Here is a 21,742-nt window from a genome sequence, read left to right on the forward strand (position 1 = left end):
CCATCCTGGCATGGGCACCGCCCAAAACCCAGACTCAGGTAAGAGCCTTCTTGGGTCTCACGGGTTATTACAGGAGGTTCGTCAAGGATTATGGTAACATTGTGCACCCCTTGACTTCGCTGACTTCCAGGAAGCAGCCACGACTTGTGATCTGGACTGGCGCCTGTCAGACGGCCTTTGACACCCTGAAAACTGCAATGTGCACAGCACCCATACTCCAGGCACCCGACTTTTCTAAAGAATTTGTTATCCAGACGGACGCTTCAGAGCATGGCGTGGGGGCTGTTCTAGCTCAGGTGAATGAAGAGGGCCGAGACTTACCTGTAGCCTTCATCAGTAGGAGGTTACTTCCCAGGGAACAGAGGTGGAGTGCGATAGAGAGAGAAGCATTTGCTGTGGTCTGGGCGCTGAAGAAGCTAAGACCCTACCTGTTTGGGACTCACTTCCGGGTTCAGACAGACCACAGGCCCCTCAGATGGTTGATGCAGATGAGGGGTGAGAATCCAAAGCTGTTGAGGTGGTCCATTTCCCTACAGGGGATGGACTTCACGGTGGAACACCGCCCTGGCACAGATCACGCCAATGCTGATGGTCTGTCCAGATTTTTCCGCCTTAGTGATGAGGACTCCCTAGGGTAAGGGTAGTTCTCCCCACATTTCAGCTGGAGGGGACACGTGTTAGACCTGGCATCATTGGCATGAGTCTCTCCTCCATTTTTTTCTGTTTGCCTCCTCTGTTTACGATGTTTTTGCTGGTATAATGCTTTGGGCACTGTGCCACTGCTGATCAGTGCCACAGTGCAAGTGCTCCCTATGTGAATTTGCTGTATTGATTGAATTCCATGTTTGGCTTATTTGGTTTACTGTCAGTCCCTAGTAGAGTGCACCAGGAGTGCCAGGGCTTGTAAATACAGATGCTGCTAGTGGGCCTGCAGCACGTGTTGTGCCACCCACAAGAGCGGCCTAGTAAAAGTATGTCTGAAGGTCTACCATTGCTAGACCACGTGCAGTCTGGTACTGTCACGCAGACTGCGCAAGTACACCTACTTGCCAGTCCCTAAACCTTCCCTTAACTTCATGTTAGTCACCCCTATGGTAGGCCCACGGGCAGGGTGCATTGTAAGCATAAGGTAGGACAAGCCTGACAAGGTTGGCATGTCCTAATAGTGAATTACAGCCATATTCGTTTTTCACTATTGTAAGGTAACCTGCTCTCCATCAGTTAGAATGGGCTGCCAGGATTATTAATGCTATAATCCTAGCGGGCTCAGGGAGCATGGTGCAATGTCGAGTTTGGTATCCCTGAACTCAGGGTTTAATAACGCATCCGTTTGGGTGGATGGTTTTTGGACTCTGTGTTTGAAAATAGCACTTTTAGAAAGTAGCTATTTTCTTGTCTAACTGTCTACCGGTCTCTGCTGGTTCTGGTGTGCATGTGACAGGAGCTGGGTGGCTCCAGAGGTCTGAATGAGTCAGTGTGGGATGAGTGGGGCATTTGCTTTGAGAGTAGGGGAAGAGTAGCTCCTGATAGCCTGCCCTGCCTGATACAATGCTGGCTCCGCCCCCCTGCCAGGCGACTGATGACTCTGTGCCTGCCTGGGACTTTCCTGGCCCACCTCCTGCCGGGCAACTGATGGCCCTGCCCCTGCCAGTGACAATGCTGGCTCCGCTCCTGCTGGGCGGCTGAAGACTCTGCCCTGCACAGTGAATAGGCCAGGTGCTTCGGCCTGGCAACACCCACAACAAACCCAAGATGGGGGGAAATTCCCCTGCATGGACAAAGGGATCAAAGCCAAAAAGGGGTATAAGAGAAGGACCCCTGAACCAAGAATTTAGATCACTTCTGACAAGGAAACCTGAACCAAGGACAAGAAGCCTGCTGATCTAAGGACTGCCTACCCCTTCTGCCAGAGTGCTGTTTGTTGGGGGAATCCTGCATTGCTTCTTTATTTTTGCCAAGGAACCAGGAGAGAGGAACTGTGTGTGTACTCTCAATCTTTGCTAAGAAAATCTCCAAGGGCTGGAAGAGTGCCAGTCTCCTGTTGAAGTCACAGGGCTAAAGGACTTCATCTGCTTAAAGTGCTCTTTGCTGGAACTGGTGAATCCAGCACCTCTGAAAGAATCCAGCAATCTCGACGCCGACGGACGCCGCCGAATCCAGCTCGACATCGTGAGTAACGGCTCCAGTGTCCCGCTTCCTCAACGTCGGCCGCCGGGCCCGATCGACGCCAGCAACAACGCCAGTGAGTAGTGAGTTCGGCTCCAGCTCCAAGTGACCTCGTGTCTGCACCGCTGCTGATCGCATCGACTTCGAGCCCTCTCTACGCCGTGAGCGCTGCTCACTCTTGCAACATCGACATCGACGACGCCGTATCCTGCCTCATCTCGTGAGCGCTACTCCCGCCTGACTTCGGTCGACGCCGCTGCAGATCGCCCCGACTACGAGGCCCGATCGACGCCGAAGACGCGACGCCGGACATCTCGACGCCGCTGATCATCGAGTGCTTCACTTTTCCAAGGTACTGTGTTGTGGGGGTCTGTGCGACTCCGGGCTCGACGTAGCGCTCCTCCCGGTCGACGCCGAACCTTTGGATTATCTTTGCCTCGACGTCGTGTGACTCCCGTGTGGGTTACATTGTTGCCAAGAACTGTGTCTTAGAGAAGAAGAGTTGCTTTTGATACTAAAGACTTTGTGCTAAGAAGAAACCGTGCTTGAATTATTATTTTTCCTTCCAAGAGTATTTATTAAGACTGTGGTATATTTTTTGGGTAATTTGTCTTGTGCTAAGCCTTATATAAAAATCCTTATTTTTATAATACTACTGTGTCGTGTCCATTTGTAGTGTATTCACTTCATTACTGTATGTGGTCATAAATGCTTAACGCACTGCCTCTGAGATAAGCCTGTCTGCTTTGCCAAGCTACCAAGGGGGTGAGCAGGGGTTATCTAAGTGTGTGATCCCCTTGCCCTGACTAGAAAAGGTGTGTCCCTATTTGTCAGAAGTGTATACCTCTGCCAACTAGAGACAGCCGCTTCTAACAACAGTTAAACTGCAGTTGTATATAATAGTGTAAATAGTATAAGTGTAGTCTTTATTAATCAGGCCACATGATTCAGTCGCTCAAAAATTGTCTCATTGGTGTTATGGGCCTTATTTGTGTTTCATGATTAATGGTGAGTATTGAGGTGATTGGTAGCGGTATTGAGACAGTTTTTCAGTCAGAGCGCTGGATCAGGTGTTTTCCTGCTTATCGGAGGTCCTTGGATGGGAACTCCCGGGAGCCCCACGGCTAGCTCTGTTTCATGTCATGGAGGGCATAAGGGGTAATATGTGCAAATGGCACCTAATGCAACTTGGCTTCACACTGGCTAAGCGAGATAACGCCAGGGTGTGGAAGGTGCCGCTAGCCCCTTCGGTGACCTCATGGAAAAACGGCTTAGATTTTTGTATGGGACTGGAACAGCCTATTTTTGTGGCCAGAGGCTGCTCACACGAACAGTGCAACATATGGAAAAGTTGGGCGGATTACCGGGGGTTGTGGTTGGAACCACCCACTGCTTTGGAGGCTCATTCACTAGGATGAGTCTTGATGTAGGGGTGCAGGGTGGTGGGGGGTATCCGGGGAGATGTGTGTTATCGTGCTAAGACTCTGTTGTTATGTACCAAGGCTGTGGCAAGGACAATGCAGACATTGTGCGACTTTGGGGGGTGGGAAGAGGGAGGGAGGAGTTGGGGGGTTGGAAGTATTATGTTATGCTGTTTTATTATTTCCTTGGATGACATTTGCGAAAGTCAGTTGCTCCTGTGACAATTTACGGTATGATTCGGCAGATGACTGGTATGCAGAGCTCTACGATGTGTATGCAATTGACAAATAAAATATGTCCCCCCCCCCCCCCCCCCAAAAAATAGTGTCTTCTGCACTCTACAGGGAGGTTTGGATGCTATGTGAACGGCAGCCCTTCGTCAATTGGGCCTCTGCACGTCCTCTTCGAAATCTCTTACGGCTCTCCTGGCTCGAATATTCACCCAATCGATTGGGTAGTAGACGTAAGCGAAAGGATAAAAGGGCGGCATTGTCTGTGCCATTCTGGGACATTGGGAGATTGTTGGGTTGCTATTCCCCAATGCCTCCCTAGATGGCAGCAGTCTTTTTTTCAGTCGGCTGCCAGTCCGGACCGCGCACCCTCTTTCATGAGCAATGACTCTTGTTAACTAAGCTAAAACCTACTTACCACGCATGCGCAGGAGGCGCGGCCTTTTCCTAGTGCTGCGGGGGCCCAGCGTCGGTGCCGTGACTCCCCTGTCCTCGGCAACACGGGACAGAAAAGTGCAAAATGGTTAGTAAAGTGCCACCATCCTTCCGCCACGGGAACCGGGAGGGTGCATGGCAGCTTCGATGGGGCTCTAGGCTGCCTCTACTGTGCGGATGCTGTTGGATTAGGAGAGAAGAGAATCGGCGCCGTTTCCAGCGTGGCATTAATGGCTGCCGAGTCCAGAGCATTATGCGCGTTCTGTGTGCACGAGTTAATGAATTTTAGTGTGTTGTGACTCCATGGCCGATGCAGTTCCTGGGCTAAAAGGGCAGCCGGCCGGCTGCGCCGCCATGTTGGGAACTGGGTTTGTAGTAGGTGGTGCTGCAGGCCGGTAGTCAGTTTGAAGTGTACGCTGCGCCCGACTGCTGGACGGGACACTACTTCCTGGACGCTGCTGCGGGGCCTCCCGATTCTTGCGTCTGGCATCGGGATGCAGTGGCACGTCTATGGAGCTGCTGCCCGTGCTGGCATCAGCTGGTCTGAAATGTCTCCGTTTATTACACTGTAGCTCCATTCGTTGACACTATTTCTGTGACACCACTTCTGGAGACCTGTATTGTGACCTGCTGAGGTCTTGTAGCGGGGTGTGGTGTATACAAAGGGTAAGACTTGTATTGTTTGGGTGCAGCTCATAGACATTCTATTCTACCAGTGTGCGGTGCCTCCCAAATAACTGGTTTGTTATCGTCCCCAAGTCGTGGAAGTTCTGCTTGCTTTTCTAGGCAGTACGAGGTAACCAGCACTGGATTGTTCCACTGTGAACGTAAATTCGGTATTTGTTAAGCGCGAACTAATCACCCCTGATGGTCTCAAGGCGACTTGGGTAGAACAGTTAGTCTTGCAATAGGTTTGCTTTGTCAAGTGTATTGGCGTGTTGGTGGTCGTTGAGCAGGCGTGGTCGAGCAGTCCTTGACAGCGCAAGTGGAACTCGCCATTATCACATTTATGACACTTGTGAATAGGCCAAACACTAAGTGAAATTTTAAAAATAGGAATACTAATTGGATGCTAATTGCTTACACTGGTTTACACAGGATTACAAGCGAATTGTCGTAGGTACACTTAAAGGTGTTTGCCACCCATTAGACGACCATTCTCTGCAGTGGAATGACAAAACGCTGCGTTCAGCGGCTGCAATCCATATCTTTCCACAAGTGGCTGAGACTGTTAAACCATTGCAGTAAACTCATACGCACATGCAGAACACTCGAAATGCTAAAGTGGTTAATACTAAACGGCTATATAAATCCCGTTCTAGATGGAACAGGGAATTTGCATCACTGCAAAACATACACACGTGCAGCAGATACTCGCAAAACTGCACACCACCACCAAGTCGCTGGACGTACAAGCTACTAAAAGTGTAGTCCTTTCTCAGCGCTGATTATATATCCTTGCAGTTCCAGGAGTACAAATAGTAAATAAACCTCTCAGTTGACCGTGCTTTGTTGACTGCTTGGGCCGGGTTAACCATATCATGTTAGGTCATTTAAATTCGATTTTGCGATAGCTCTTTTCTGGTGGCATCGAGTGCTTGCGTTTTCTTTTTTAATGTATGTGATCATTTTATTTTTTTAAATATATTTTTGTTTTTCCTTGACAAGATACACATATAACAATTCGCTGTTTCATTTAGCATACATAAATGCGTTTGGTAGGTGGTTGTTGGATGGCCGTTCGAATGTCCCGATGGGCTAGTGGCCTTTATGGCTTGGTTGCAAAGGACCCCTTATCTTTCGGTCCTGTGCTTAGTTTTAACATATAACGTAAACATATAACATACAGGTGTTTGGCGGCTGGTTATGGATCGACCGTCGAACACTGTGGATGGTTTTTGCTATTTTGCATTCCCGCAGCTGTCTAAGGTGGTTTGTACGGGTCTAGGAAGCTATCTAAGGATGACCACATCTCTCTGTTGGGCTTTCTCCAAGGTGTGTGTCTTCGTGCAGTGATGTCTGCTCCTCTTAGGTACGTCACCCAATTCAGCCACCCTTTGAAAGTGGCCTTGGTGGTGTCTTTCCACTTGGCTAACACGGTCTTTGCACTAGTTAGGAGGAAGTCGAGAAGGTTTGTGTAACAGAAAAGTCAGTAGATTTATCTTGTTTCAATGGTCTCTTCTCGGTGCATTGTATTGTTCTGTGCTCTCTACGGGCATCACAAGACTGTTAACTAATCTTTAGCGGCTGGCCCTTATTAAATGAGTTTATATTGTCAGTCGCGTGAGGTATGTGTGTGCAGTGAACCAATTGTAGGATTGGCATTAGCAAAAGAGCGGACAGCTGATGTTTGTAGTACTATATAAATGGATACTCCTCCAGGCACAGGCTTTATGAACACTGTACCAGTGCGTTGGGCCCTCCTGTGCATTCTCAGTTTTTGCTTCACGCGAGAAACCAACAATATGTCAAGTTTATTCTTGGTGTGCATAGTGTTTTTTTATGCTGTTTTTTAGGGACTTGATGTGTCGGAAAACTTCTAAATTGAATATTGTCAGTTTGTATTGCAGAATAGTGTTTGGAGCTATTCTTTGTAGTTCTCACTAAAAACTCATACAGTGTTGTCTACTTCACAGGGGTTTGTGAAAGTTGTCAAGAACAAGGCCTACTTCAAGAGGTACCAAGTCAAGTTCCGTCGGAGGAGAGGTACGTTTTGTAGGCCTGCATTTTTATTCATTTATATGTGCATTTAGAAAATCTATTCTACAACTTTTGATTGGTCTTTACAGAGGGGAAAACTGATTATTATGCCCGTAAACGGTTGGTGATCCAGGACAAAAACAAGTACAACACTCCGAAGTACCGGATGATTGTACGCATTACCAACAGAGATATCATCTGCCAGGTATGTTGGTCATGAGGAAGTATCTTACTCATTGTTTAATGCACTTGCTTCGTCATGTTGGGGAAAAATCTGCATGTACTTATATCAACTATACACTTTCCCTAAATAATTCAATACTATGCACATTAGAAAGAAAATAGAAGGGTTATGGCCCTGATTTAGAGTGGTTTCGTGTTTTCCGAGCATTATGTAAACCAGTTAGTGCAAGGATCGGAATTACTTGTTTGGTGTTGGTGATCACGTTGGGTAATTACCAGGTGTGTTTAATATCGAATCTGTTAACTTTTGGCAGTTCAATCCTGCCAAAATGTAACTGGGAAAAAGTGTGTAACATTAAATGTACCGTGCTTATATTGGTGCACTCTGCACCAAAATCTGCACGTTTCTCTGACAACTTCTAATAGACGCCATTTCTCTCACCATATAAATAACAAGCCGGGGTATCGTTATTAACATGGTGCAAACTTGGGCCTTAATAGTCCCTATTGAAAGGGACACTAGTTCTCCCCCTCTAACTCCCATTCCGATTTTAGGCCCACCCTCATGTAAGCTTGCATGTACCTATTTTTCTGAAGGTTTGATTTGCACCCAATGTGGATTCCTATCCATTTGACCTGGTTTCCTCGTTTTTGCCATTAGCTGTGTAACTTTTAAATATGTGAACTTTTGTATACAAATTAAACCCTGCTGCCAGCAGAGAGTCAAGGGATACATAGAAACTATCAATTTTGTTAAACCATGGCTATAATTTTCCATGCTTTGCAGAGTTGCTATCTCTGCTAGAGAATATTATAGTCGCAGCTCCCCAAATTATTTTAATGTAAGGAATCATGGTGTTGAAATCATTGGTAAATCCTACTCTACCAAGTTGACCAGCCTGTTTACTCATCTTTGCTTTCAAAATAGAACTTAAATTGAGCGACCGTTTAAATGCATTGATTTCTTGTTCGTCCATTGATTTGATGTGTTTTTCAATCTTACTCCATTTATCTAGGTTGCATATGCCAGGATTGAAGGAGATATGATTGTTGCTGCAGCCTATTCGCATGAACTTCCCAAGTATGGTGTGAAAGTTGGACTCACCAACTATGCTGCCTCCTATTGCACTGGTTTGCTGCTGGCTCGAAGGGTATGTATTATATTGGCGATGATTGCTTGAGGTGGTGGTGTTTTTTTTTGAGAGCCCGTTACAGTCCAATGATTTGTTTCTTGGCTGGCCTTGTTCTGACTCGCCACCTGTTGAATTGCCTAGAAAGTTTGTCGGTCCAAATAATGCGGACCGTAGGCTGTGAATCAATTTTTCACGGTTCGACGGGGAAAGCACAATTGGTCCTAGAACAGCATTTTTCTATTGAGAAAGGTGGGTATTCTCGTTGCAGCAATAAACAGTTCACTCTGGTGTATTAGATGACCCTTTTCTTAAGTGCTCCTTGAAGTATCAGCTGTCGTGTATTCACTTTTATTTATCTTTATGCATACATAGCGATCAATTACGGTCTACCCTGAAATGGATGCAATATACATATTGCCACTGAAATTATAACACAATAGGTTTCTGAAATTTATCATGTTTGAGAAGTAGCACCAAATAAGTTATTGCCCCCCAAAATGGGACATAGATGCAGACGTCTTGGGTGCTTACCACACCAAAATCTGCATGTCCTGTCATTTACAGTGAATTTTTCCCTTTTTAAATTTTGGTAGGTTTAACCCGCCGGAAATTACATCTGGGGGATGGGAGTGTGTGAAGCTTATTGTGCAACTTGTATTTGCAATATGTAGAAACGGGCTGCTTGTAATCAATTTTTCAATTTTCAAAGCTTTATTCGACTTCAGTCATAAAAGCATTTCCACCTAACACTATACAATAAATACTAAATCTAATACACAAAATATAAAATTAGTATTAAACAAGAAATCTGTCGTATACATTAGCTAATTATAGCATTTTTAAGAACCACCCTGGCTCGTGCTCACAAGACAAGGCATTAGAAACATAATAAACGAGATACCTCACAACATTTTTCCTACTAAGGTACGTGTGCGAATCGCCCAGGCTAAAAACTTTGCAACAGCAATTGCAAACTGTGGAGTACAGTCAGTGTTTCCAGAATTCTAAGTGCAACAGCTTGGCTACGCGTCCCCAGGTTAAGACATACAGGTCTAATCCATTTGTGACTCGGGTTGGCATATAAAGGGCAGCAAAACAATACGTGTGAGACATGCTCAACTTTATCTTTACAGTTATAACAATGCTCGTCCCAAGATGTAGACCATTTCTTTTTAAACGCATTTACTGGGAGTGATCCAGCTCTGAATTGAAAGTACAGCTTCCTGTCGTACGGCTTCTCGATCAAGTCCCAGTACGCTTCATACAAAGGAGCCATTTTTAAGTCCAGGAAGCGCCTCGTCAGCGAGGTGTTGGTCCCATTAGAAAAAGTTCGAAGGTTCACCATCTCCCAGTACATTTGTTTCAGCCTGATCTTTGAAGGGAAACAAGACACATCAGTATTACACCATAAGTGATCTAATTTTAACTGTTGCAATACCCCCCGTAGGTCTTTCAACCAGGCAATTTTATGGAAGCGGTCTAATAGAACAATATCAGTCAATGCTGAAGCGTAATGTGCTAGCTCTGGGGTCACCATTAAGCGTCTCCAATGTAACAGTGGACGCAACCTCGCTAAATCTGCAATACTTTTCCAGGCTGCTTGTAATCTGAATCCTTGTTATATGGCTGTGTATTGGATGATAATCAGAAGTTGATGAATTTTTATTTCACAACTATGTTTACACTATCAGATTGTGTACTTCTGGGCTACTTTAGCTTGCAGTGAAAAATATTAGTTGGAACAAATTAACTGTGTGATATTTACACAGCAACTTGAGGGACGTCTTGTTTTCCAAACAGTTGGCCTTCTGAAGAGCGGGTTTTATGCAGTTGCTTGCTTAAGTGTTGTCATACTTAGTGTGCAGTCTGCTGCAAGTTCTCGAACTAGTTCTTGAGATGATGACTTTACCTGAAGGTACAGTTAGTGCATCGTAGGTGGGCTGTTGAAAGGAGTGGTGGATGTTTTCTGTAAGCTAAAGAATGGCTAAAGTGCTGGATGTTAAGTAGGGGTGTGCATAATTTGCGTTCTTTGCTTTTGCATAATTAATGCAAAATGTTGGAAATACATGCAATTGCCTGAAATGTGAAACCAGTATTTGATGCTGTATTTTATGTTGAAATGCATCTTGGTCTACAGTCCTTCTAGATACGAAGTCTCATTTCGTGCTAAACACTGCAAACTGAAGGTTCTCTCCTTCTGACGGTCTATGTGCTAGCACATTTTTTGCCATAACTGATGTGTAATTGCGCGACGTGGTACAATAGCTAAATTTCAGTAACCAGCGTAAAGCAAAAGTGAGCAAGATTACATCCGCATATTGGAAATTTCACTGCGTCCTAATTTTAAATTGAATAAGTAAAAGTTAATGTGCACATTTTAGCATTGTGTTGGTTACTGTTTTGGATACCATTTAAGTTTGGATATATTGTTTCACTTCCTAGAACGTACGGATGGTTTGTGTGAGCCAATTATTTGGAATCGGATGGAGACCAGCATATGTCTCAAACAGCCTCCATGATTGTCTATTCTGTGAACTTCTAAAAGTCCTTGGTTAAAAAGATTAGCCCAGTGTTGCTCCTGATAAAGGAAGGACGGTTCAACTGAAGTTGTCTCTATGCTTGCTTTCCAATAAAACTTAAAGTTGTAATCCTGCATGTGTGCTGCTTAAAAAGCAACTTCTTTGAATGTTTTTGAGCATTTGATAACATTGAATGAGATTAGAAACTGAACTGTCGAAGAATACATAATAAATTACTATTATAAACTATTAAATCTCCAAAAACATTTCGTCAGCATGCAATGTCAGCTAACAAATGTCATACAGCATCCGCGACTAACACGGTCTTGCTAAATTTGCCTTAACCCATTTCGACGTAAAAAATAAAATAAAAGGGCCTTTCTGTCTCCTGCCATTGATTCTATATTTGTGGTTTTCCTAACTGTAAATACTCAAAACCTTCCAAAATTCAGCCCATTGTCCGGTCTTTTTACTTCGAACTGAAATGCAGAGAAGCTGTGGCTTAGATTTAGTTAATTACATTTCTTGTCTACAAAAAACTTACCCTGTACATGAATAATATTTCCTTGGTAAGTTGGCTCTTGGACCACCGATGGGAGCAATTCATTCCCATATGGCCTCTTGTTTTAATAACGTTTTTGTATCTATATAGTGTATGGTGCAATTAAACCTGCCCTGCTTTTTTGCAAGATATTTTTTTTTCTGCACAGCTACACCATTTGTATTTGAGAATTTATAGAGATGAAGACAGTCAAAGATTTGTAGGAGCCTGGAAACAAAGTTCTTTCTGTTTATCTAACCTTGGATGCTGATGGAGTAGCTAGCTCTTGGAAATAGTTAAGTCTACTAAAATTGCTTTTCTACTAAGGCATCAAGTTGCTAAACGCTTACTCCTATAACTACCCAAATTGTGTTTACTATTACCCTGTTGTGAGGATAATACTTAACCTAAATTCTTAGGCTATCTGCCCGTGTTTAATTTAGCTCCTTGATGTACAATAATACTTGATGATAATTTGCTGCTTTTACTTTTGAATGGTTATGATGTAAAACAAATACAAATTTTCATAATTTTGTCGATGCAGGAGGCAACACCTTCCTGTGTTGCATTAATTGAAACCACCTAGTCCAAACCAATTTTTACACTCAGTAGGTGTAACTTTCCTTACTTGACTGGACATCATTACATGTTTCAATCATTTAAATAGTTAATTAGAAGACTTATTCACTTGTGTAAAGTTGCTTAAACATTCCTCAATGCACTTCAAAGTTTAAGCTTCATTTGGCAGGTCTTTTTTTTCTTTTTCTTCAAAATAAAAAAAACTATAATGGCATTTCCTTATTCCACCGTTTTACGTTGCGTGTATTAATGTTTTTTTACCATCTAAAAGCTATTCCATTAGTTCATCCTTGCACAAAGTTTTAATTTATTGTCTGACTGTAGTTTGAATAAATTTAGGTAGCACAGTCTATCTGGATTCTTTTTTAACTTTGACATTGGGGCCTTCCATTGTCTCATCATAAATTGTAAATAAAAACGAAAATCTTGATAGTTCATTTCACTGGGTTCAGATGCATGTGCAAGTTTTATCGTATAATTTTCTTTGTAATCCTTATGTTCGCCAGTTCTGATGATTCGTGAATGGTTTCCAGCACTTGAAATCCCAGTTGTGATGTTTGAAGTATGTTTCACAAATGACTTGCCACCTTTTAGACAAAAAATGGATTTGTGCTTATTTTACCCCATTTTAACTGCCTTCTTTCGTACCAGTATAGTAAAATCCAAGTGGGCATTTTACTCCATGCAGCCCTTGCTTTCACGTTACAAATTGCTGTAATTAAATCTCTTTACCAGTGTAGGGTGCTATTCTCTACTTAGAACAAAGTTGCAGTTTAAAATATTGAAACATCGAAATGTTGCTTGGACTTGTAGGTTTGTTATTCCTTGGTGCTTTAATCCCATTTCTTTCTATGCTTTTGGGAGAGACTGCTGCAAGAAACAAGTTGAGACTGCATTGACCAGCATCCATAGGGAGGAGGCATACATTGTCCAATGAGAAATACCTGATCCCAGAAGCCCTATATAGCGTGACGGCGAGTACCGCCATGCCGACCAATCTGCGGCCATTTAAGGCTTGGCCACCCCCTTCCCCCCCAGCACCCACCGTGATAACTCAATCAGGAAACTCAAGTGAGCATTCTTACCCCGGTCTTTACAAATATGGGCAAATTCAGTCAATGACCATCCAATGCAGCCTCACAGCCTGCAAGCATCGATATTAAGTTTGAGTAATTGGGGTGGTAAGCAGTAAAATTGCACTGACTGAGCGTAGGGTGTCCTTTTGCCATGGGAGTATTATGGGTGATACAGCTGAGGCCATTGGTCGCTCTACCTCCCAGCCATGTAGGCTATCCCCATATGCATGCAGCATAGTTGATGGAGGCCCAAATGGTACACAAAATCCACTACCTACACTTGTTTCCCCAGCAAGGAGAACAAATACTCGTAGACTCCTCATCCGTGCTCGCACGATTATCCCCAACCCCCCCGGAACCTGCAGTTAAACGTAAAAGGACCAGCAATCTAGTTTCCTGTATGAAATCACAAGCTATTCAAGTGGCTGGTGGGGCCAGCCGTAGTACGCATGGGTAATTACCATGTTGATCATATGTGCAATTTGCTCATGGAGAATATAGAGCCACGTTGACCTTAAGCAGGCGCCTGGCTGTGATTGCATGCCACTTGGCTAATGTACACAAACTTTGCACTGCCCCAGATTGTCCATCTGTCTCTACAGGGGACATAAACATGGCTCCATTGCACAACCCTGTGAAGGGGGCTTCAGATCTTTCTAATTTGGGCAGTCTTCCAACTCAGAACTGGTCACGTCTGGACCTTGCGGCCATGCTGGGACTCTTCTAACCATGTCTTGAGGAAGGTGGTTACAGATGTTTGTTCATCCTCCACCCATTCCCTTTTTGTACCAGCCAAGCAGGGCGCTGCAGCCGCCGCTCGGGATGGACAGGGTGAAAGCCAGCAAGCCTACTGCAACAGTTTTACATTTTCCACCAGAATCTTGTCTGTATGTTTTAATAATGGCAGGCGTGCCCCCTCTGAATGGGGACCAAGCCGTCATGGGAACAAGTCTGTAATGAGGTTGTTCACTGGTTGGGGGGGGTGAGGGGGGCACACTAACTTCAATATCGCAGAGGGGCATATTTTAATGATCAGGCTGGTTAGCGGTCTCTGCCCTGCCCCAGAAGATATTAATGTGGATTGTATTGTCCATTTCAGGTGCCCTAGTATTGTGGGGATATTACAGAACACGAATTCAGAACAATTGATTACTAGTTCCGACATGGTTACACTATCCTATGACTACTTCTGTAAGGCCTCCAACCTAACAAAACTATTTGATTTTCCGATCCATCCTTTCCATGGCCTGGTTTGCTCCAACAGATTTGCCCTGCTTTGATTGCAATGAGGTTGACTGGCAGGATGTGCCTAGCTTAACTTGCCCAGGCTTCCCACATGCTCCCCATACTATATACCTCCCAACCAGGAACCAGCCCCCTGCTGATTCATGGACTACAGCCATGCCGGGAGAACCAGAGTATACAAGCCAAGGTTAAGTGCAAGCTCTTGAAATATCAAGAGATAATGCACCTCAAAGTAATCATTCAGTTCCCTCTACGAATAGTGAGAGCTTATCGCAGGTCTATAATAAGCGGCAGCTGTTTGTAAAAACTTTTGATATTGTGCTAATACAAGAGGCTTTGGGATGCGAATCCTGTATCCTTCAAAGCTTTCTTCTGCTTCAGTTGTCCAGCCATTCAATCATGACAGGGTGTGCCTCAGGGGGGAAATGGAGGTGGAAGCGGGCGTTTGACCATTTGGATTAACTTACGGTTAGGTGGCCATGAAGAGGCTCTAAATGTACCTGGAATGCTTTTCAAGTGGCCCAATTCAAGGGGCCCTGTCCTTACATCCTAGTACATGTTTATAATTACTTTAAGATGCACAACCAAAGACTCTCCAGCCTTTTTTAATACATCTCCTCTCTTATGGACTGAGTAACAAACAAGGGACAGCTATGCATTCTCTACTAGGCTCTCAACCGGGTGACAATCAAAAATGAATAGAGTCTGTCCTTAATTCCCTCTTTATTAGACCAAATCAGAACGGCCCAAACAGAAAAGAGCTTCACTCTTTTATAGAGGATTATGAGATGATTTAAAAGATATGTTGACGCAAGTAGTCAACCCTAACGCAGATTGCAAGGAGTTGATTGTCTTGGTTAAGTGGCATCATCGTTATCTGAATGAAAGTCTGACCCTAGGAGGACGGGTTAAAGGATTATAGCGGTCTAAGAAAAGAAACCTGAGCCCAAGATCACTCATGATGGTGAACCTATTCAGATTGGGGGGGTTATGGGGCTCCCTATGTAAAGAGGGAAGGCAGGGATGTCCTAAGCAGAAACTCTGCTTATTTTGTGGTAAAGCTACACCTATCCTTAAGGAGTGTACAAATACGCCTGAATAGAAACTCAATGTCGTTTTTGCAACCATGGAGAAGGAGGGGAACTAAAGACCCCAATAGTTGTTGATGCCAATCTTTCGCGTAGATAGTTTTACGAGTCCCTCAAGACTAGTATATTCTGTTAAAGAAGATGCTTTAGGGCATCTCCACATACCAGTAGAGTTAGACTGGGTGCCTAATAAAAGGATCTTGGTTGAAATGTTTCAGGGACAACTGGAAATTTTGTGGATTTCTCTTTTGGCAAGGTGTATCCTAGTTGAGGAACGAGCTGGAGTAGAAACTATTAGAACAATTGATGGTAGGGAAGTCTTTCTGAACCGGTTTCCCTGCAGAGTATTCAGCTGTCCATGTACATTTTTGGGAGTCATGTGGAAAAACTAGCATTTGATTTAATTACAGAGACAGTTTAAAGTTATTTTTGGGATTCCAGGGTTGCATCAACACAACCCAGGCATTGACTGGGTCACAAGATGTCTACACTTTCAATTTTGCAAAGTACATTAGAACAGGGTCAGGTGCAAAGCACTTTGGTCAGAGCCGATTCTCCCTTACCAAACGAGTACCAAGATTTTGCTGACATTTCTGATCGTGAAAGCCAGTGGCCTACTGCCTCACCTTCCCTTTAGTTGTAGGGTAGAACTACAACTGGGAGCTCAACTCCCTTGCAGTAGGGTTTATGCATTGACAGAACATGAGAACCAACATCTCAGGAAATATTTGTACAAGCTTTTAAAAATAGATTTAATGTGTCCTTCATGATCCCGTTTCATCTTTGTTCCTGAGAAGGGATGGGAATTGTATTTTTGTTTTGGTGATGACTTGAATGCTAAATTGCCCAATGTTTATAACTGCAGTGTCCCTGAAAGCGGCCTGGTAGGGGATGTGACAGGTAAAGAGATGGAAAGATTTATTGTTACATCCAGCTTGTTCGAGATTGAAGTGGCAGGGAACAATACTCTGGATATACCAACCTTTAGGGACAGGAATAGTCCCTCTGTGATTGATTATATTTTCGCTTCCTGCAACCTCATTCCTTTTCTCTCCCGTTGCACAGTAATCCACACCAATTGCGTGGATCAAAACCCCGGTGTTAGCACTTAGTTCCATCCCACAAGGATTTTAAAATTGTGGTTTCCCTCACAAATCTGTTAACAAACACTGACAATCTTAGACTGGGCTAAAAAGTGACAGACCCTCTTCTTTTTCTGGAGAAAATAACAGAAAACCTTGAGCTAGTTATGGAATGCATGGCTGAGGGTACCGATCAAGGGGCTATAGTTGGCTCTTTTGTGGCCCTAAGTGCCAAGATTACACCGTCTTTGTAAACCTAATAGATCAATGTTTGAGGCCCCTAGATGGTTTGACATTGAATGCTCTCTCCTAAACCGCTCTCTGCGCAGAGCCTTAGCTGAGAAACCGAGACCCAGTTGTGGTAGCCACCATGCGGAAGCAATCTAAAAACAGCGATGGCACGCAGGCGAAACTAAATTGCCCCACAATGGGAAGGGCTCACGCACACCGTATGCTCTAAAGACGGAATCGTTTTGGGTGACCCTCTCCAATATGCGCGCTCTTGATCGGAAGCTATCCTGCACTAGCTCTCACATAAATAAGGAGGCCTGGATGACTTTTTGCTCCTAACTCTAATCTTTTGAAGCCTGAATGTGAGGCTCTGCCCATATTCATCCAGGCTACTGTTCAGGAAGTCACTTTGGCCATTCAACAGAGTTCCGGGGGTAAAGTCCCTGGACCCGAGAGCTTCCCAGTAGACCTAATAAAATGTAGTTGAATCTATGGGCCTCTCTTTAACATCCTGACCCATTCCACTATTCCTGGGTCTTGGGTAAGCTCAGTCATAGTCCCAATTTAAAAAAAATAATAATAATTTGGATTGCTCGAAACTGCACTTCTGCTGCCCCATGTGGTTGATGGCTAGCACTGCAAAAATTCTTGCGAGTTTCCTTTTATAAAGGGTTACGAGATTTGGTCACGGAGTTTAATACTCTACATGCCTTCCAGTACGGTTTTCGTGCTGGTATTAGCACAGTCAAACAATGTTTGAATGTAAATCTTGTAATAGGCAAATATACAGTTGCAAAACGGTCCCCGTTTTATTTGGCATTTATGGGTTTGTCTATTGCATTTAACAGAGTTTGGGTTAGACGAGGCCCTCGTGAATTTGCTAATCTCTCTACATACAAACACGAAAGGCAGGGTCCGGCTTAGCCAATGTTGCTTGCTCGCCCCTACTGCTATTCATCCTATACATTAACAATCTTAGTTCACATGTAGGTAAAAGGTCACACGACATTCCCAGGACTCAGGGCATTCCCCTTCCCGCATTACTCTACGTGGATGCCGCCGTATTAATTGCTCGAAAGCCCTACCTCAGCTAGTTGACTGTTTTGTGCACTTTATGGCCAATCTAGTTCTACTGTCCAACTTTTCCAAATTATTCATATTGAAATGTGGTCCTCAGCTGTCTCAGATCTCCAGTATTTCAGTTGAATCAAATTCTTCGCAAAGCACTAAAAAAAAATTCTACTTAGGTATGACTTTTAGCTCTGCAGGTTCTTGGGCTCTGCATTGCCCAAAGTAGGGCAAAGCTAGCCCGAGCGATCAGTTCCCTGTTGAGCCTACGGTTCCCTGTTAAGCATTCCATGCCCCAACGCTGCAGGGAACTGGCCCCCATTTTACAAATGTATACCGTGTGTGAGGTATCATTTTACTCGGGAGAACAAGGGGCACGCTGAGTGGTAGCACATTTGTGCCGGCACAATCTCGCACAATGTGTGGATAAAGCTTTTTTTTCAGCTAAATTTGAGGTTTGCAGGGGTTTCTGAGTAGGGAAACACTCAGGGATCCATTCAAGCCATACCTCACTTTACTCCCCAGGATGTCTAGTTTTCAGAAATGTTTGGTAGGTTTCCCTAGCTGGCCGCCGAACCTTGGACCAATAACTTGGGTTACCCCGCCCCCTTTGCAAAAACACATTTTATGATCGGTAATTTTGAAGTCTCTACAATACGTCCTGGGCCCTAGCCTATCGCGGGTACTTGGCCCACCCACACGAGTGAGATACCATTTTTATCGGCAGATCTGGGGGAACGCTTGGTGGTAGGAAATTTGTTATCACACAACTTTCCCACAAATTTTTTTTTTTTTTTAAACTTTTTATTAATACTATAAGAGATTTGACAATACATACATAGGTGGTTCTAGTATATATATATTGGATGCGTTTCCAGCTCAGGTAGATCACGTTTCATATTCAATACGATTCTTTGTTAAATACCTGCAAACATCATTACCCCTCTTGCTCCCACCCTCCCAGCAGTTCTAATGTTCTTCTTACCCTTCCTCTCCGTCTGAACTAGCTATATCTGATTCTGGTAGCGGGTCACATGTGTCCCCTCAAAGTATTCCATGCCGACCAGATTTTATTCCACTTTCTTGGGCAGCCTGTAGTTACATATACTGTGCGTTCAGTGACCATCCTGCACCAAGCTGACAATGTCAGAACCTCCGCTACACCCCATTTCTGCGCTGTCTCATTTGGCAATTAAGAGACCCACCGTGACCCAAATTTGCATGTGACGTGAAAGGTCATTAGGTTCCCACATGTTTAGTAAACACCTTCTCGGGTCTGGCAAAAGTGACACTTTTGTTGTCTGCGATATGGTGCGTAATACCTGCCACCAATAGCCTGTCAAGACCGGACAGTCCCATAAAGTGTGCAAAAAAGTACCTTCCTCCCCACAGCCCCTGAGGCAGAACGGGTGTGTTGCTCTTTGTAGTTTATGTAAGGTGGTTCTAGTATAATATATGCGGTGTATAATTTTAAGCTGCACTAGTCTAAGCCTGCTAGATATTCCCACCTCTTTGGGTGACGCCAGTGCTTCCAGCCATTCCTGATCGTCTACCTATCCCACCTCTGTCGCCCATTTAATTCTCAGTGTGTTTGTGGGGTCTGGTAAGTTATTAAGTAGTTTTCGATGTGTAAATGAGGTGGCCTTCTCCTCCATGTAGTCTGTGAGCATCCGGTCTTCCAGCGGGGAAGCTTCCGGGATCTGTCATGTGGTATCGCCGCCACTAATGCGTGTCGTATTTGCATGTATCTAAATTTTTCATTTGGGCCCAAGTTGTATTGTTGTTGAAGCTGATCAAAGGGTATCACTGTTCCCTTATCTCATAAGTCTCCCACTGTGGAGATGCCTATATTGTCCCATTGCGTGAAGCCCTTACCTAGTCGCAGGTGCCCTAGTACCTTGACATCCCACAGCGGGGTAAATTTGGTTGTCACCCCTCTCCAGCCCAACCGAGCTTGTGCCGCATGCCAAACCTGGGCAGTGCGTTTTGTAGGGCCAATTAATTTCGATACTGCTCCTTTGTTATAAAGCACTGCTAGCATGTTATGTGTTCCCAGTTGTGCCCTATCCACCCTGTATGCTGGGTCATCTTGGGGTTTGTGGATCCAGTGGTTTGATTTTAAGTTGCGCCGCCCAATAGTACAGTTGGAGATTCGGAAGTGCAATACGAGCTGGGCGGTTACCCCCAGAGAAGGGTCGATACTTGTGCCGCTACTTGCTGAAAATAGCGGGGTGAGATCGGGTCGAGCGTGTTTTCCAAGATGTAGAGGAATCCAGGGAGTGCCTTCATTTTGTACAATGCAGCTCTCCCGAGCAGTGTGAGGGGCAGCGATGCCCAGTGTGTCACATCGCGGCACAGCCTCTCCAGTGGTGGTGTCAAATTTTTGGTAAATAAGTCGGCTGAAGTTCTAGTGATGTGTATTCCTAAATATTTAAAGGAGTCTTCTGCAATCAATAATGGGCATTCCGTGGGAAGTGCCGGTATCCGTCCCCTTAGGATGAAGATGACCGATTTAGTCCAATTGAGTGTGTATCCTGACAGTTTTCCATGAGTATTACAAATATTAAGGAGTTCAGGTATGCCGCTCTCCGGCTCTGAAATATACTAACATGTCATCCGCGTATAGTGAGAGGCGGTCTTCCCATCCCTCCCTCCAGCTGATCCCCTTCAGCAACGGGGTTGCCCTAATCAATGTTGCCAGGGGTTCCAGTAAATAAGAGCGGGGACAGGGGGCATCCCTGGTGTGTTCCCCTCGCTAGCGGTATCTCTTCTGATATGTGGCCATTAGCAGTTACCCGGGCCACGGGTTTGGTATACAGGAGTCTTATCCATGCACTGAATTTAGGACCAAAACTCACCCGCTTTAATACTCCAAATAGGTATTCCCATTCCACCATATCGAACGCCATTCTAGCATCCAATGATATCACCGTTGGGCCCGTTAGGAATGGAGCCTTTGCCAGTGCCCCCTGTACGCGCCTCAAATTAAGTGCCGTGTTCCTGTGGGGCAGAAAAACAGACTGGTCCGGGTGTATCAATTGCGGTAGATGGACCATCAATCTTAACATTTTTGCTAAAATTTTTGCTTCTGCATTTAATAAAGATATCGGGCGGTATGACGCACTTTCCGTCTGCGGTTTCCCAGGTTTTGGGATCGCTACTATTGTCTTGATACGCTGGTCCAACAGGAGTTCGGCCTTCTCCAAACTCTCATTATACATCGCTAATAGGGGTGGGCCTAATGTTTCTGGTATTTGCATATACCACTCTCCTCGCACAGAAATTTGATTTTATTTATTTTTCCTGTAAAATTTGAGTTGTTCTTGGGATTCTGGGTAGGGAAACTTTAGAGGGGGGGGGGGTCACACTTCCCTGAATTCCCCCGGGTGTCTAGTTTTCAGAAATGTGTGGGTTTGGTAAGTTTCCCTAGATAGCTGCTGACTATCTGAAAACAACCTGGTTTTGCAAGGGGGCACCTGCTTTTTTGGTCCCGGGCTCAACTGCCATCTAGGGAAAGTTTTTAGCTGATTCTGCATTGGACACCCACAAAAGTGACTTATTTTACTCGTGAGACCAAGGGGAACTCTAGGTGGTAGGACATTTATGCTGCTCATGATTCCAGATATATGGAACATTTGTGGTTTTTTTTTTTAGTTAAATTTGAGGTTTGCATGGGATTCTGGGTAGTAAACCGTTGGGGAATCCACACAAGTCTTACCTCACTTGACTCCCCTGAATGTCTAGTTTTTAGAAATGTGTGTTTAGTAGGTTTCCCTAGATGGCCGTTGAGCCCGGGGCCAAAAACCCAGGTGCTCCCCCTTGCAAAACAGTTGTTTTGTCATAGGTAATTTTAATGGTTCCACAATAAGTTTTGCACCCCTGCCTGTCACGGGTACTTGACCCACCCACACGAGTGAAGTGCCATTTTTATCGGGACACTTTGGAGACTGCGGGGTGGGTGGAAGTTTGTTGATCACGCAGATTCCAGAACTTTCCATCACAGAAATGTGGGGAAAGCGGGGGTTTTTTTTTTTTTTTTTTTTT

General features: G+C 44.6%; 1 protein-coding gene across 2 annotated transcripts in view; it reads left to right on the plus strand.

Moving 5' to 3' along the window:
* The first annotated feature begins 4,223 nt into the window (after positions 1-4,223).
* RPL5 (ribosomal protein L5) overlaps positions 4,224-21,742 on the plus strand; it is a 42,013-nt gene continuing 24,494 nt past the window's right edge. The window contains exons 1-4 of one of the 2 annotated variants that reach the window (XM_078646335.1): positions 4,224-4,341; positions 6,890-6,959; positions 7,043-7,158; positions 8,153-8,287. In XM_078646335.1, coding sequence (XP_078502461.1) covers positions 4,339-4,341; positions 6,890-6,959; positions 7,043-7,158; positions 8,153-8,287 — 324 coding nt within the window. In that variant the 5' untranslated portion in view covers positions 4,224-4,338. Of the gene's footprint in view, positions 4,342-6,872; positions 6,960-7,042; positions 7,159-8,152; positions 8,288-21,742 lie in introns of both variants that reach the window. The other variant, XM_078646334.1, reaches the window with a different exon arrangement.

This window comes from Lissotriton helveticus, chromosome 1_1, assembly GCF_964261635.1.
Source record: "Lissotriton helveticus chromosome 1_1, aLisHel1.1, whole genome shotgun sequence".
NCBI classification, from domain to species: domain Eukaryota; kingdom Metazoa; phylum Chordata; class Amphibia; order Caudata; family Salamandridae; genus Lissotriton; species Lissotriton helveticus.